Raw genomic sequence first — 14,199 nt, forward strand, 5'->3', positions numbered from 1 at the left:
ATGCCTTTCACTTTTTTCTCCCATTACTAATCAGTTTATTAAAATTTATCAAATTTACAAGTCACTCACTTTCTCTCAAAAGTCATCTGAAAAAAGCTTTTAACAGAAAACTTAATGAGTATTATATTCCAATTTCTAACACTCAAAACACCTTAGCTCAATTGATTTTAATATCTTTGATTTTAAAATCTAAGTATTCCACAGGTATTTATTTTATGCAACTGATCTACCACTAACTTTTAAATAAATGTGTATTATGCAGTCTTTGATGCCCCATAAAACCCCCAGAACAACAACAAAAAAAACTTGATATCTTACTTGATGTGGACCTTATGAACTGCCTCACGTCTAAAAGCTACAGATGCAGAAACTCTTCCTAAATTTCAAATCAGTTTAGTTTTTACCTCAAAAAGTAATGCATGACTAATTCCACATATTATAAAACAAAAAATTTAATGTCCATATTTTAATATTTAATATCTGTATTTTAATAATTCTAAATAAATGCTAAAAACAAAGTAAATATTAAAGTTACTCTAGTTATTTTCTTCTTTGTGCTATTCTGTAGTTTCAAAATCTTCAATGAATATGCATTAATTTTTACATTGCTTTTTCAAAAAAAGACTCTTTGTAAACCAGCATGAGTGGTTACACTTTGCAAACAAAAAGCAAATGAGATGTCAGAATGAGGGGGATAATCTCTAACTCAGGTAGCTTCACTCTCTAACTTAGCTAACACTACTATCGGGTCTCACTATTCCTGGAAGTTAAATATATATAAGGGAGTACCAACAAGAGAGGAAAGAAGAGTGTTGGTTATATCCCTAAGTTTTATTTATTTATTTATTTTTTGGCTGCATTGGGTCTTGGTTGCTGTGCATGAGCTTTTCTCTAGTTGTGGCTAGCTGGGGCTACTCTTCGTTGCAGTGCGTGGGATTCTCATTGTGGTGGCTTCTCTTGTTGCAGAGCACGAGCTCTAGGTGCATGGGCTTCAGCAGTCGCGGCACGCGGGCTCAGTAGTTGTGGCTCATGGGCTCTAGAGCACAGGCTCACTAGTTGCTCCATGTGGGATCTTCCCAGACCAGGGATTGAACCCATGTCCCCTGCATTGGTAGGTGGATTCTTAACCACTGCGCCACCAGGGAAGTCCCCATCTCTAAGTTTAGAGTAAACTTAGAAGAAAAGGAGGAGGAATCATAAGTAAGATACCCAATAATAAGGATTTCTCCCTCCCTTCTATCTTTATCTACAGTGATTTTCACTTCAGAAAATGGAAGAATCAAGTAATTTACTTCCTCCTACATTTTTCCTCAAGTCAAGAGGCAACAAACAGGAGAATGAGGGCTATAGCCTCACCAAAGATTATTTCTCCCTAACTAAACATAAAATGCTACTTTAGACGTATGGCTTATACATGTGCGATAGTTGCTTTTAACAAAACAAAAAAGACATTAAGTAGCTAATGAAGTTAGCTCTAAGACCACCTACCTCTCCAGGGTGCAATCTATCCCAGTTTTCATTAATGTATGTCATAAGCTCAAGTTCAGAATCAAAGTATTTCTTCTTGTGAATAACACTTAGGTTGTAAAGGCATAGGTGTGCTATATCTACCCTGGAATCCAAAAATAATCAAACTTTATGAAAACAATGTTTTTGGTTATTGTTTAAAAATCACACAATATTTTTATAAAACCAGCAATTAAAAAATCCAAAGTATTTAGGTGAACAGAGGGTTAATATCACAAGTCATATTCACAATAAGTCATTACATATGAAAATAAATGAAAAACATTAACTAAACATTTAATTTATCCTGAATAGTAAAAATTAAAAGATATTTGATTTCTTGAAATACATTCAAAGAGGACCTGACTCTAAGAAAAAATAACTTATGATCTAAAATTTCATGTTTTCACTACTACATAAGCTACAAAATGGATCACACTTTAACAAACTTTTATCTGATTCATGAATTAAATCTTATCTTTTCCTAAAATATGTAAAATATTTGACAAAAATTTCTAAGCACTTACTATATAAACATTTTCAGTAAATCTCCAAAATTCATCGTACTTCCCATGCCCAAGGATTACTTAACTGAGGCAGAAATTGGTATATTTGTTATAAGACGTTTCTCTGTTCTACTGATGCTATTCTGAAGGCCCAAAAGAACTAGAAACATGAATAAGAATTTTGAAGATCTAAAAGATATTTGAAAGTTACTTTCTATGCCATTAGAAACTGAATGGGCTTACTACTTCAGCAATAAAACTAGATAATCTTTGGGGAAGATGACATCAGGCTTGAGGATAAATACAGGAAAAGAAATAAAGCCAGGCATAAAGAAGAACAAATTTTTATTTAAGGTAAGTAAATCTATATAGAAAGTTTCATCCTGTAGATTTAAAAATATGGCTCTTTTTTGTTCCTTAACAGAAATGTCCATACTTACCATTGTAATGGTAGACGTTTGAGGTATTCTGGTCCAGAACTGCAGACAGAGCAAATAAATGTATAAAACCTAAGGAAAAAAGAAAAGTTATATACTGAGTAATCAAGAATACATATAAATTATTTAACAATTAAAATTAATATTCAGCAAGTGCAAATCCTACGATTGACATAAGGACTGATACACAAAGCAAAATATAATTTGAATCATGACACTGTGCTTTAAAGAGTTTCTTTTCCAGTAATGACAAATAATAAAATAGTTTGTATATGGGGGAAAGGGGCAATTTTTTTTTAACCATTAGAGACCTTCAGAGTTCACATACAGATTGATATACAGGCATAGTTTACTAATGGCTTGTGTGTAACGGGAATTGTGATGGCTACTCCTATACACATTGTCACTTTTCAATGCTCAAAACAACATGGTAGAAAAAGCCCAGGAGACAAGCTGACCTTCCTAAGGTCAGAAAGACAATAAATCACATAAGCTAAAATCTAAACCCAGAGTTTTTGATGTTACATTTAGTGATCTAATTTTTCTTCTAGAGCTCTCTCTGCTATTTCATGCTCTCTTAATCCAAAAAGACATTAGGTCTATCTTTGAGGTTCTTTGGATCCCCTTGAGGTTCTTTAAAAGAAGGTACCAATGAGAATAGTTTAGAGTACTGTGGGGCAATAGGTGCAAATATGTTCACTGGTCAAATACTTAAAAGCTTTCTGCAATATCCAAAAGTACAAAAATTATGTGCTTTTTAAAATTATATATAATTTAAGTATATTAAACAATATATTCCCAAGGTGAACCTTTTACAAATCATTATTAAAACTACTTTTAGAAATGTGAAAATGAAAAAACATAAATACAATTTTAAAAAGCTAAAAAAAGAAATCAGTCAAATGCCCTTCTCTCACCTGTCTCCAAATAGCATTGGCTTTTGAAGGCATTGCACACAAGCTTCATGAAACCACTGTTTACATTTGCAGCACTGTAGCATCTTTAAATACCAGCTATAAGAAAAAATTTAAAATTACTACCTTTCATGAGGTAAAGTTTAAAAAAAAAAAAAACGACAAAAGTGACATACAGAATATAGTTCTGATTACAGTATCACATTTCTGGTATATTTAGTGCTAAACTTTTTCTTCCCAAAAAGGTTATTAATACTGACCATTTCATTCCTCTTCTCTTTTATCCATGAGAATTTATAAGCTCTTGAAAGCTACATCTACTATTTCTAATCAGTAAGTGCCTGGGTCCTAATTAGTAAAGGATCTTTGTGAAGCCTGGGATTTTTTCACATCAACAGTCTCAGAGATCACTGATATGTAGAGCTATTTGTCTCATATACCAAATAGCCATAGGCAACTTTATGCCTTCACTGTGTTTCTATTATTCTTGTTCCTTATAATGAAAAGAAAAGGAGTACAGCAATTTAATAAATTTGGTTAACATAACCACAAATCTAATCTAAGACTCCACCAGGTATGAAGGCTTTGTGACAAATTTTGTTCTCTTTCAGATGGCTGAAGATGCTAAAACTGAATCTTCAGCTAAAGATATCCTCTCTTTTTAGTTAGTACATGGTTTTAATACCCTTACTTGCCACCCAAATAACGCCTTTTCTTCAAATAATTCTTTTGCTCAGTAAGTTAGCCCCACGTTAATTTTAAGCCATACACAGGCAAAGGCAAGATGCTACTAGTAAGGTCATTCATTCATCAAAAGACTAATGAATACTATGTTCTAAGTACTCTGTTAGGTGTTAAAGTGTTAGCAATATCAAACATAGTTCATAAAGTCATAGTATTTAAAGAACAATGAACAATCTGCTTCATAAAACTTAAAGAACAATGAACAATCTGCTTCATAAAATAATGTTTATAAACTAAGATGCTAGGTATAAATGAGTAAAGGAGAAAGATCAATCTCTAGGTTCACTTTAGCTCTTATAAATGATTTAAAGAAACCAGAGAGAATGCTTCTTAAACCTGCAGGCAACCAAAAACTGAGAAATGTTATAAAAATGTTAAACCACAAATAAAAATTCCATAAGACTAGAGACAAGGTAGAATGAAGAACTAAAATTTCATTCATTTACATATTCATTTATTCATGTTTTCATCACTGAACATCTTATATGTCCCAGCATTCTTCTAGAGAGCAGCCCTGTCTTAAGAGAAACATGGAGTCTGATAAGATTTAAGAAACCAATAATTATAATTTAATAGAGTTAAATGTAAAGTTATCCACTAACATTTTTTAAAATGTAGTACAAATACCTGATGCACAATTTGGTTTAATATCAGCTTGTATGAAAAAAAGAACTAAAAGCTTTAGTTTTAGTTGACCATCTACAAACCCATAATGAGCCAAAAGAATATGATGGGACGACCAAAGAGGGGTAATACAATCTTTCCTTGCAACAACAGAAGCATAATACCTAGAACTCTAATAGCTTCGTTATATTCTGTCAGACTATTCCTGGAAACACTGCATTTTGTAATCATGGCACCATTATTTCAAGAGTAAACTTTCAAAAACTGAAGAGCAACAAAGACAGAGTTTGGAAAACACATCATAAAGAATGTTTGATAGGAATGGAGATTTTAAGCCTAGAAAAGAGAACACTTGGTATGTGAGTCATGGGAGTGGGAAATACGATTACTGGATTTAAGTATTTTAAGAGCTACCTCCTAAGAAAGATAAGATGCATGTGTTTAGTTACAAAGAGCAGAACTAGAACCAGTGATCAGAAGTTAAAGGTAAATTTCTAAACATTCTTAATTAGAATTCTGACTCACTTATTTAGCAAACATTTAATGATAAAGATGAATAAAACTACAGCTTCTAATCCCTCCCAATTTTCTTTATTGATACTTTCATGCATTTACAATTCACTATCACTCCCATACCACAATCAATAACAAAAATAAAGTGGACAATATAAGCAATTAAAAATTAAGGGCATTAAATAACCATATTTACTTACTCTCCAGGGCCTCCACAATAGCAGTAACATTGCTGGACATTGGTTTTATGACCTGCATCCCATTCAAGGTCTGCCACACTATAGGGTAATGTTTGCTTCATGACTTGCAATGCTTTGGCATTTGGTCCTTTCTTAAGCGCACCACCCCTCTATATTAGAGGGAAAAAGTTATTTAAAAGAGTGAAGGATAAAATTTTAAATACAATTCTATAATTTTAAAATGCTTCTGAAACTTATGAAGAAATTTCCATTCTAAATTTCTTACCATATCACAAACTGTTTGACCAATAATAATCTTTATTTATTTTGTTGTCTTTTCTTTCAAATTATTGCCCCAATTCCAAGACCACTATCAGAAAATAAGTGCAAGAATAGTTGCAAGTCACTTAAGCATCATTAGTCAAACAATAAGCAGTACCTCTTTCTCCCCAAGATTGATTGCTCATTTCATTCAAATAAACTTTCAACGTACACAATCATTACGTTGATAGTGTCTTACAAATTCCATTTAGGGCGTTAGCCCAAAACACTTAAAAGATACCTTTGTTGTTGTTGCAAAAACACACTGTCGACAGAGCCATTTTTCATCTGAATCAATCACACTGGAATCAATATGAGGTGTGTGACACAACTGATGATATCCTTAATATCAAAAAAAGCATAAAGCAAATTCTCTTTTATTAATAAATACTGCAACACAATTTAAAGAAGGCATTTTAGTATTCTCTTTTCCTACGTTAATATATTTACAACTGATGACTAAACTTATGGTAACAGCTTCAAATTACCAATGTAAAGAATTTTTAATCATTAATCTTCAACAGGGGCATTAAGTATGTAATAAAACTTTTCCACAAGATTAAAAAAAAAATCAATGTTTACCTTGGCCACACTTATCACATATAACCATTTCATTGGGAGCTTCTGAATACTCTTCTTGACATATTGTACAGACCATTTCCCCACTTCCAGTGGCTCCTGAAATATTTAAAATATACATAAAGAATTGTTCCATGTAACAAAACCACTTTTTTTACTCAGTGAGTAGCCCATATTGGCAATGTCTGTTTCCTAGATCATAATGGTATTTTCTCAAGGCAAAGTACTATACACAAAATGCTCTCTCTCTGCTCCTTATCTGTGTTCTTCCTACCTTTAACTTAAGATGCCTCACTGTCTACATTCATAATTTAATCTGCTTTTTGGCAGAGGGCATAATTTAAACTGCTCTCAGGCAGGATCCCTTACCATTTACTTCCAATATTCCCACCCTCTTGGGAGGCGAGAGAAGGGGATGTTTTGTGAACACTAGAACTACTCTCCAGAACACACACCTACCCATGAACATTACTCATTCACCCTACACTGCGTAACATCATGAGACTAAAGAAAAGGGGCAAGGAAGATCCGCCAATGACTCCCTACTCTCAAGATTCTGAACACTTCTTTTTACTTACTAATTTATAAAAAAGGCTGAACACTAATTATTTGATCTCCAGCTTCTGAAATCTGGAACTATGGTGTCAAACAACATACCTAAACAATAACCCACTGAAACAAAAATGAGGGGTTCCAGTTATTAATTACATTTTACCTGAATAGGTAAGTTATTTCTTCCTTAAACATTTTTATTCTAAAAACAATTTTATTCTGCAAAATTTAGAATATAATTTTATCACTTTAGCACAATTATTTCCAATAATCTCTTCTCATGAATTTCAATATACATAGTTAAAATACTAATACATACACTTTATTCACATACCAACAATAATAAAAAGGTACAATTTTGTGCTATGAGCCAGCATTGTGTTAGGCTCTTGATACATATTATTTTAATTCCACAATTTATTAGATACATATCCTATTTATAGAGAAGAATTGAAGCTCAGAAAGATAAAGTATATAATCCAAGTACCCTCAGTCATGGAGTATCAAGGCTAGGATTCAAACCCAGATACACCAGAGTCCATATTCTCTCCACTGTGAGATGCTTCTTTTCATTAATACTATGTAATGTTTTTTCCATCAAAAGCATTTCTCACACTGTAGTTTTCAAATGTATAACTTCTAAAAGCTGTATAATATTCTGTCCAGTGGAAAGAACCAAGTTTACTTTATTATGACTCTATTCTTAGATATGCAGGTGACCAAATTTTTTGCTTGTTCGTTTTTTGCATTTTTCCTTTTTTGTTTTGGCTCTTGTCCTCTCTCCTCTCCTCTCCCAGGCTTTGTTTGCTTGGCTGGATGTGGCTTCCCATAGTTTCTCAGTTTATGGCTCCAGTCACGAGAGCGACCAGACTGAGCCTAGAACCTCTCAGTCCAAATCTGCAACTTCCTGGAAAAGGACCAATAGCCCAGATTGTGGCAGGTGCCTGATCTGACTCCCACTATAACCATGTGGACTGGTGTAGGAGAAGGCAGTTCCTCGTAAAAGAGGATGCTGATCCGTCAAACAATATGCGTTCACCCTCAGGAAACAATCCTGAGGAAGCAGAGAATTGCCTTTACTTGTGAAATCCAACATGTCTTTTTTATCATCAAGTTTACAAAAACTTTCTGTGTAGCTTAGTGGCCTTCTATAGTCTCCCTCACTCTAAACCCAAATGACTATAAAGCCATTTCATCTTAGATATGCCAAATTTTTTGTTGTTGTTAAAAGAAAGCTGCAGCAAATATTTTTCATCTAGATTTTTTACTTATGAATTATTTCTTTTGAATAAACTGCTACAAATGAGTCTGCTGTATAGATGATAGCATATAAAACATCTTTATGTATTTACTGCAACTATTAAATATCCAAAATAGAAATTTACATTGCCACCAGCAGTGTATCATTTTCACAGAAACCATAACAGTATTAGGTATTAAGATTAAAAATCCTTTTAAAATTATTTAATGGTTTTAATATACTATCTCCCTGTTGTAACGTACATTTCTTTGACTACCAATATGACTATACATTGTTCCTACTTATGAAAAAATTTTAAAAGAATCTTATGAGTGAAATTACTATAATTTTTAAGTTATTTTGATATATAACTACTATAAGCAGGATCCTTACAGGAAGAAAACTACTAAAGCTACACTCCACACTGACATCTGCCATATTGCAATTTTCAGGTTCACTTACTCATTCTATATCAACTGCAAGTTACATACATGTGTGCTACTTTCTGGGTGTTACAAAGAGTTAAATGGTCAAGTAGCTATCCTATCTCATTATGAGGATAGTAAAAGGAGCCAGCGAAGAAAAAACAACCACAGACCACTGAACTGATATACTGGATATGCCACATGTAGGACAAGACCCCCTCACTTTCATAACAACTTTCTATCTATGTACAACTGGTTTTCTTCTTCCCTTCTGGAAGGGAGGAAGGATGGGAGGGAGGGAAGAAAACACAAAGACAGACCTATATTTAGCCCACAGGCACCTCAAAATGGTAGAAAAGTTGAAAGGGACACATAGTTAATACAACGGGAACAGAAGCAGTATAACATGTTTCAGTTCCACCATAGAGAACCATATTTACAAACTAAGCAAAAGGGGTAATTCTGTATGCAGGGTAATAAGATCTGTTCAATATTACTACTGCTGGAGACCTCCTATCTGCCTCCTATTCCTTTCCTCACTGACCCCTCAATTTGAGATTCAAAACGTAACTTTAGACCTTTAAACTGATAAGTCCTAAAAACTGTAAAAAGTTTCTTTCACTAGAAAGACATTTTACTAGAGTAACAGCTATTGAGTTCTCCACCTAATCCCTGAGTACCATGTATAAAAATGGCAACTACAACATTCCAATTCCTTTACCAGAACTTTTTTTATTCTTTAAAAAAAAACGAAGAGTGAAATCAAGAAATTGAACACAGCAGTAACCTACCATAAAGTCGCATTTGGGATTCAAATTAAAAACCCAATTGATAAATACTTTACAGAATGTCTCCTTTCTACAGGGGGAGATATAAAAACACCTTAGTGCAGGCCCATTAACCCATTAAAAGGATACCAAAAGTAGGGCTTTAGTGTGCAGCTGAAGTACTCAGATTTTTACTATTCATAATTTTTTATAAAGCACTTTCCATGAAATAGATACCTGAAAAAAATACCTTTATTTAGCAGATTCAAAAAACATACAGTAATTATAGCTTGCAAAAATAAAAAGCATAACAAGAAACATACCTATAACCAAACCAAAGCATACCTGTATTCATTTTTACTTGTACCCAAATACAGCCTCATTTTCCCATCTAAACATAAAAAACCATAACTAAGCAGTAATTTTAAACTATTCTTATCAATGAATATTTCTAGCATTCTAAAGGTATTTAATAGTCCTAATTCCCCAAAACATCTGGCAAACAGTATGTTCTCAATAAATATTAGCTCTCTATATTACTTTGTACTAATACAGCCAAGTAACAGCAAAGGTGAAGTTGTGTTACTCATATTAGTAACTAAAATTTTTCTTCAAAGTTCTTAGAAGGGTCCTAACAATAATTTATACATGTGCGCATCAGTGATGCATCTGTCGTCTAATCTATCTCTACCCTAACAGAGCAATTCTTGTTCTTCTTATGGTCTATAAAATAGATTATAACTCCTTGAAGACTCTGAAGAATACATGGATTTTTTTAGTTATCTTAATACACTGTACTAAACAGAAAACACTAGAAAATGACAAGCTGAAGAAAATAAAATTTTAGTGTAAATCGTGTCCAAGGGAAATAGTAGCACCTGCCTGTTTGAATGTCCTTCCAGAGAACCCAGGATTTAGAACTGTCTTCAAATATGATGAAGCAGCTCTGTTTCAATATGTTTATCTGAAATACAGAGGAAAACTTATGGTGATTTCTTTTAAAATCAAAACCACGAAGTTAAATTTCAATCCAATATTATTAAAAGTTTACTACAGAAACTGCAAAAGATATTAAGGTAACTTGCCTTTTTGATAGTTCCAAGATAAAACAAGCCATCTGACCATCTAGCTAGGACATCCTGACCCTCTTCAAATTTACATGCTGGCTTTTTGACTTTATGTCCATCCTGTAAAGACAGCTTGGTCAAGGATGTTGGGGTCTTTTGGTTTCGACGTAAAGGAGACCGCTTGTGGACCAGTGAATTACCTGCCCCTGTAGAGTCTCTGTTTAGGAAATAAATAACCATATATAAGACTGACTGAAAGGGAGGGGATATCTGTATGTGTATGGCTGATTCACTCTGTTGTGCTGTGGAGGCTAACACAACATTGTAAAGCAACCATACTCCAATAAAAATTAATAAAACGAAACAGAACAGGACTGATTTACTTATAGAGCTTATTTTATAACAATCATATATTTCATGTATTAATCAAATTTTTTTTACTTACTGAAAACCTTACATTTAGGGAAAATATTAACAAGTACCTCAAATCATAAAAACTCCAGAAACAAAGAAGCTTAAAATAAAATGATAGCAGTTGTCAATATTCATTCAATGAGGCCAGGATTCAGCAACCACTCCAAAGTAACATATTCAGGGCAGCTCTCATCAAAATGACAGCTGTAAGTTGAAGTGGGTAGGCCATGGTCATAAGCAAAGGATGCCGTGAATCTCATATCTAGGTTTAGATAAACTAAAAGAAGCTGCATGGTACAATTTCATAAGCACTTGATAAAGAATAAAAATGATTAGGCCAACAGATACACACTACTATAGGTAAAACAGATAAACAACAAGGACCTACTGTATAGCACAGGAAACAATATTCAATATCTTGTAATAAGCTATAATGGGAAAGAATCGGAAAAAGAATACATATATAGGGACTTCTCTGGCAGTACAGGGTTAAGACTCCACGCTCCCAATGCAGGGGTCACTGGTCAATCCCTGGTCAGGGAACTAAGACCCCGCACGCCATGTGAACAAAAAAAAGAATACATACATATACACATATATACGTATATGTATAACTGAATCGCTTTGCTGTACACATGAAACACTGCAAATCAACTGTACTTCAGCTTAAGAAAAGATTATGCCACATGTAGTTAAAACACACTAACCAGTGACTCTGGGTAGTTGGGTATATTCAACCCACTGGAAGGGTAGTCATGACCTACCTCCAGGGAATCACTACTGAATTAAGCCTTGTTTATTGACGGGAATGTGTCACAGTCCCTCAAATATGCAGAATGGAAGTTTAAAAAAAAAAAACTAAGAGCCACCAATTTCACAAATCATACTCAACTGAGAAGCCAATTATAAGATCAGTTACATTTTTTAAGCATAAGACCCCAAAATTACATTGTAACTTATATATCAGTTATTGTATAAACAGCATAGCATACCACCAACAGCTTTCTTAAAGAAAACAAAGCCGTATTTGTTTGGTTTCACTTTCCCAATTTAGACTTTTTTTACTAACTAAACATACAACAGTATGTAAAACTAGATAGACGATAATTCAAAAACAGTATAAAAGTTAAGTAAAAACAAAACAAATAGGGAAGAAAAAAAATGTTTCCAATTGGGAATACTTATTTTCATTACCTATAAGGATAAACAAATTCTGGGAAATTCTGTCATAAACTACAACATGAACAAACCTTAAAGACATTACGCTAAAGCAAAATCAGCCAGACAAAATGGACAAATACTGTATAATTCCACTTACATAAGGTTATAAGAGCAGTCAAATTGATAGAGACAGACAGTAGAATGGGAATTACCAGTGGCTTGGAGGAGGGAAGAGAAACTCTACACACTTCTAAAGTGTACAGAGTTTCAGTTTGAAAGATACACTACATTTTAAAAATATACAAAGGAATATGGGCTTCCCTGGTGGCACAGAAATTGAGAATCCACCTTCCAATGCCCAGGACATAGGTTAGAGCCCTGGTCCAGGAAGATCCCAAATGCCACGAAGCAACTAAGCTCGTGCACCACAGCTGCTGAGCCTGTGCTCTGGAGCCCGTGAACCACAACTACTAAAGCCCGTGTGCCTAGAGCCCATGCTCCGCAACAAGAGAAGCCACCACAATGAGAAGCCCGCACACTGCAACGAAGAGTGGCCCCCACTCGCCAAAACTAGAGAGAGCCCAGGCACAGCGGCAAAGACCCAATGCAGCCAAAAATAAATAAATAAATAAATAAATAAAATTTATTAAAAAACTTAAAATTAAAAAAAATAAAAATATCCAAAAGAATAATGACTGATAGCATCCCATATCTGCTAAAAAAACATTAATCTATATAACCAAGAAGTTAAACAAACTCCAAGTAGGATAAATACAAAGAGATACACATCCAGACAAACCACAGTAAAAATGCTGAAAGACAGAGAAAATCTTGAAAGCAAGAAGAAAAATAATTCATCACATGCAAAGAAACCCCAGTAAGGTTAACTACTCATCAGAAACAATGAAGGCCAGAAGGCAGTGAAATGACATATTCAAAGCACTGAAAGAAAAAAACCTGTCAATCAAGAATCTTATATCCAGCAAAACTGTCTTTCAAAAATGAAGGTGAAATAAAGATACTCCCAGATAAACAAAACCTGAGAGAATTTGTTGCTAGCAGAGCTACCTTATAAGAAATAAAGGAGGTTCTTAAGGTTGAAATTAAGTAAACCAAGGTAGAAATTCAAATACACACACACACACACACACACACACACACACACACACAAAACAAAGAACACTAGGAAAAGTAATAAGGTAATTATAAAAGACAGTATAAATGCATATTTCCTCTAAAGGAAACATATGGAAAAATATGTACATAACTATATTGTTAGGCCTATAACATACAAGAATGAAATATATTTGACAATAAGAGCACAGAGGTGTTGGTGGGAACAAAATTGTATTTAAGTAATGACACCAGATGGCAGCTCCAACCCATAGGAACAGATCTAGGAAACTAAAAATGGTAAGTAAATATAAGTGAAATGAGTGTGTCAAGAAAGTACCCACCATATACCAAAGCAAGTCACTGTTTCAAGTAAAAAATGGTGTTCCATGGAAAAGCTACTAGCTCAGCCAGCAACTCAAACAATGGCATTAATACTTTATATATATATATATATTTCCTATTCTGTCACACATAACATTAAAAACCTGAACTCAAGATTAAGATTTAGTGAAAATAATTTCTACTGTTTCATCAAGAATGTTCTTGAATGAAATAGGGTTTTCTGCATGTGTGTGCACATGTGTGTTTTGTTTGTTTTACTGTGAGTGCTCAAAAATAAAGAATGCTAGCACAGTTTGATGCCTTGTTTCACGCTAAGGTACACAGCAGTCAGACCAAACACAGTGTTTACGCCATTGTACAAATGTCAACACAGTGGGAAAGCAAACAACATCTTAGTATTATCATGAAAATAGTTTAGACCTTGCAGACCACCTGAAAGGACCCATGGATCACATTTTAAGAGCCATGCTCTAAATAAAGGAATATATATTGTCATACATTATTGTCAGAGTCAGCTGTAAGGAAAAGGCACTTCAATACTATACTTACAAGGGTAAAAAGACTTAAAAGCCTGATAAGATGAGTCCTAGATAAGTAAAAATGGAGAATGAGTCACTACAATAAATTTTATCAGCACAAATGCTCAATGCCAGGCTGAGAACTTTCTCCAGACAGTGAAACAATACCTTCAAATCACAGTATGAAAATGACCCTGTGAGCAAGTAACTTTCTAGAAAGCTACAAATCCAGTGGTCACAGCAGCACTTTGCTTCCCTTAAGTTAAAAAAACTA

The 14,199-nt window shown here is 33.8% G+C and overlaps 1 protein-coding gene across 5 annotated transcripts in view; it reads right to left on the minus strand.

Annotated features, from left to right (window-relative positions):
• The window catches only part of MTF2 (metal response element binding transcription factor 2), an 84,979-nt gene that overhangs the window by 15,420 nt on the left and 55,360 nt on the right, over nucleotides 1–14,199 (minus strand). For 2 of the 5 annotated variants that reach the window (XM_060302690.2, XM_030868678.3), the window contains exons 2-9: nucleotides 10,393–10,591; nucleotides 10,190–10,271; nucleotides 6,327–6,422; nucleotides 5,986–6,086; nucleotides 5,445–5,593; nucleotides 3,367–3,462; nucleotides 2,453–2,521; nucleotides 1,489–1,612 (exon numbers count right to left, since the gene is read on the minus strand). In XM_060302690.2, the coding sequence (XP_060158673.1) occupies nucleotides 1,489–1,612; nucleotides 2,453–2,521; nucleotides 3,367–3,462; nucleotides 5,445–5,593; nucleotides 5,986–6,086; nucleotides 6,327–6,422; nucleotides 10,190–10,271; nucleotides 10,393–10,591 (916 nt within the window). Of the gene's footprint in view, nucleotides 1–1,488; nucleotides 1,613–2,452; nucleotides 2,522–3,366; nucleotides 3,463–5,444; nucleotides 5,594–5,985; nucleotides 6,087–6,326; nucleotides 6,423–10,185; nucleotides 10,272–10,392; nucleotides 10,592–14,199 lie in introns of all 5 variants that reach the window. The other 3 variants (XM_060302700.2, XM_060302695.2, XM_060302711.1) reach the window with 3 other exon arrangements.

Source organism: Globicephala melas, chromosome 1 (assembly GCF_963455315.2).
Source record: "Globicephala melas chromosome 1, mGloMel1.2, whole genome shotgun sequence".
Taxonomy (NCBI): Eukaryota; Metazoa; Chordata; class Mammalia; order Artiodactyla; family Delphinidae; genus Globicephala; species Globicephala melas.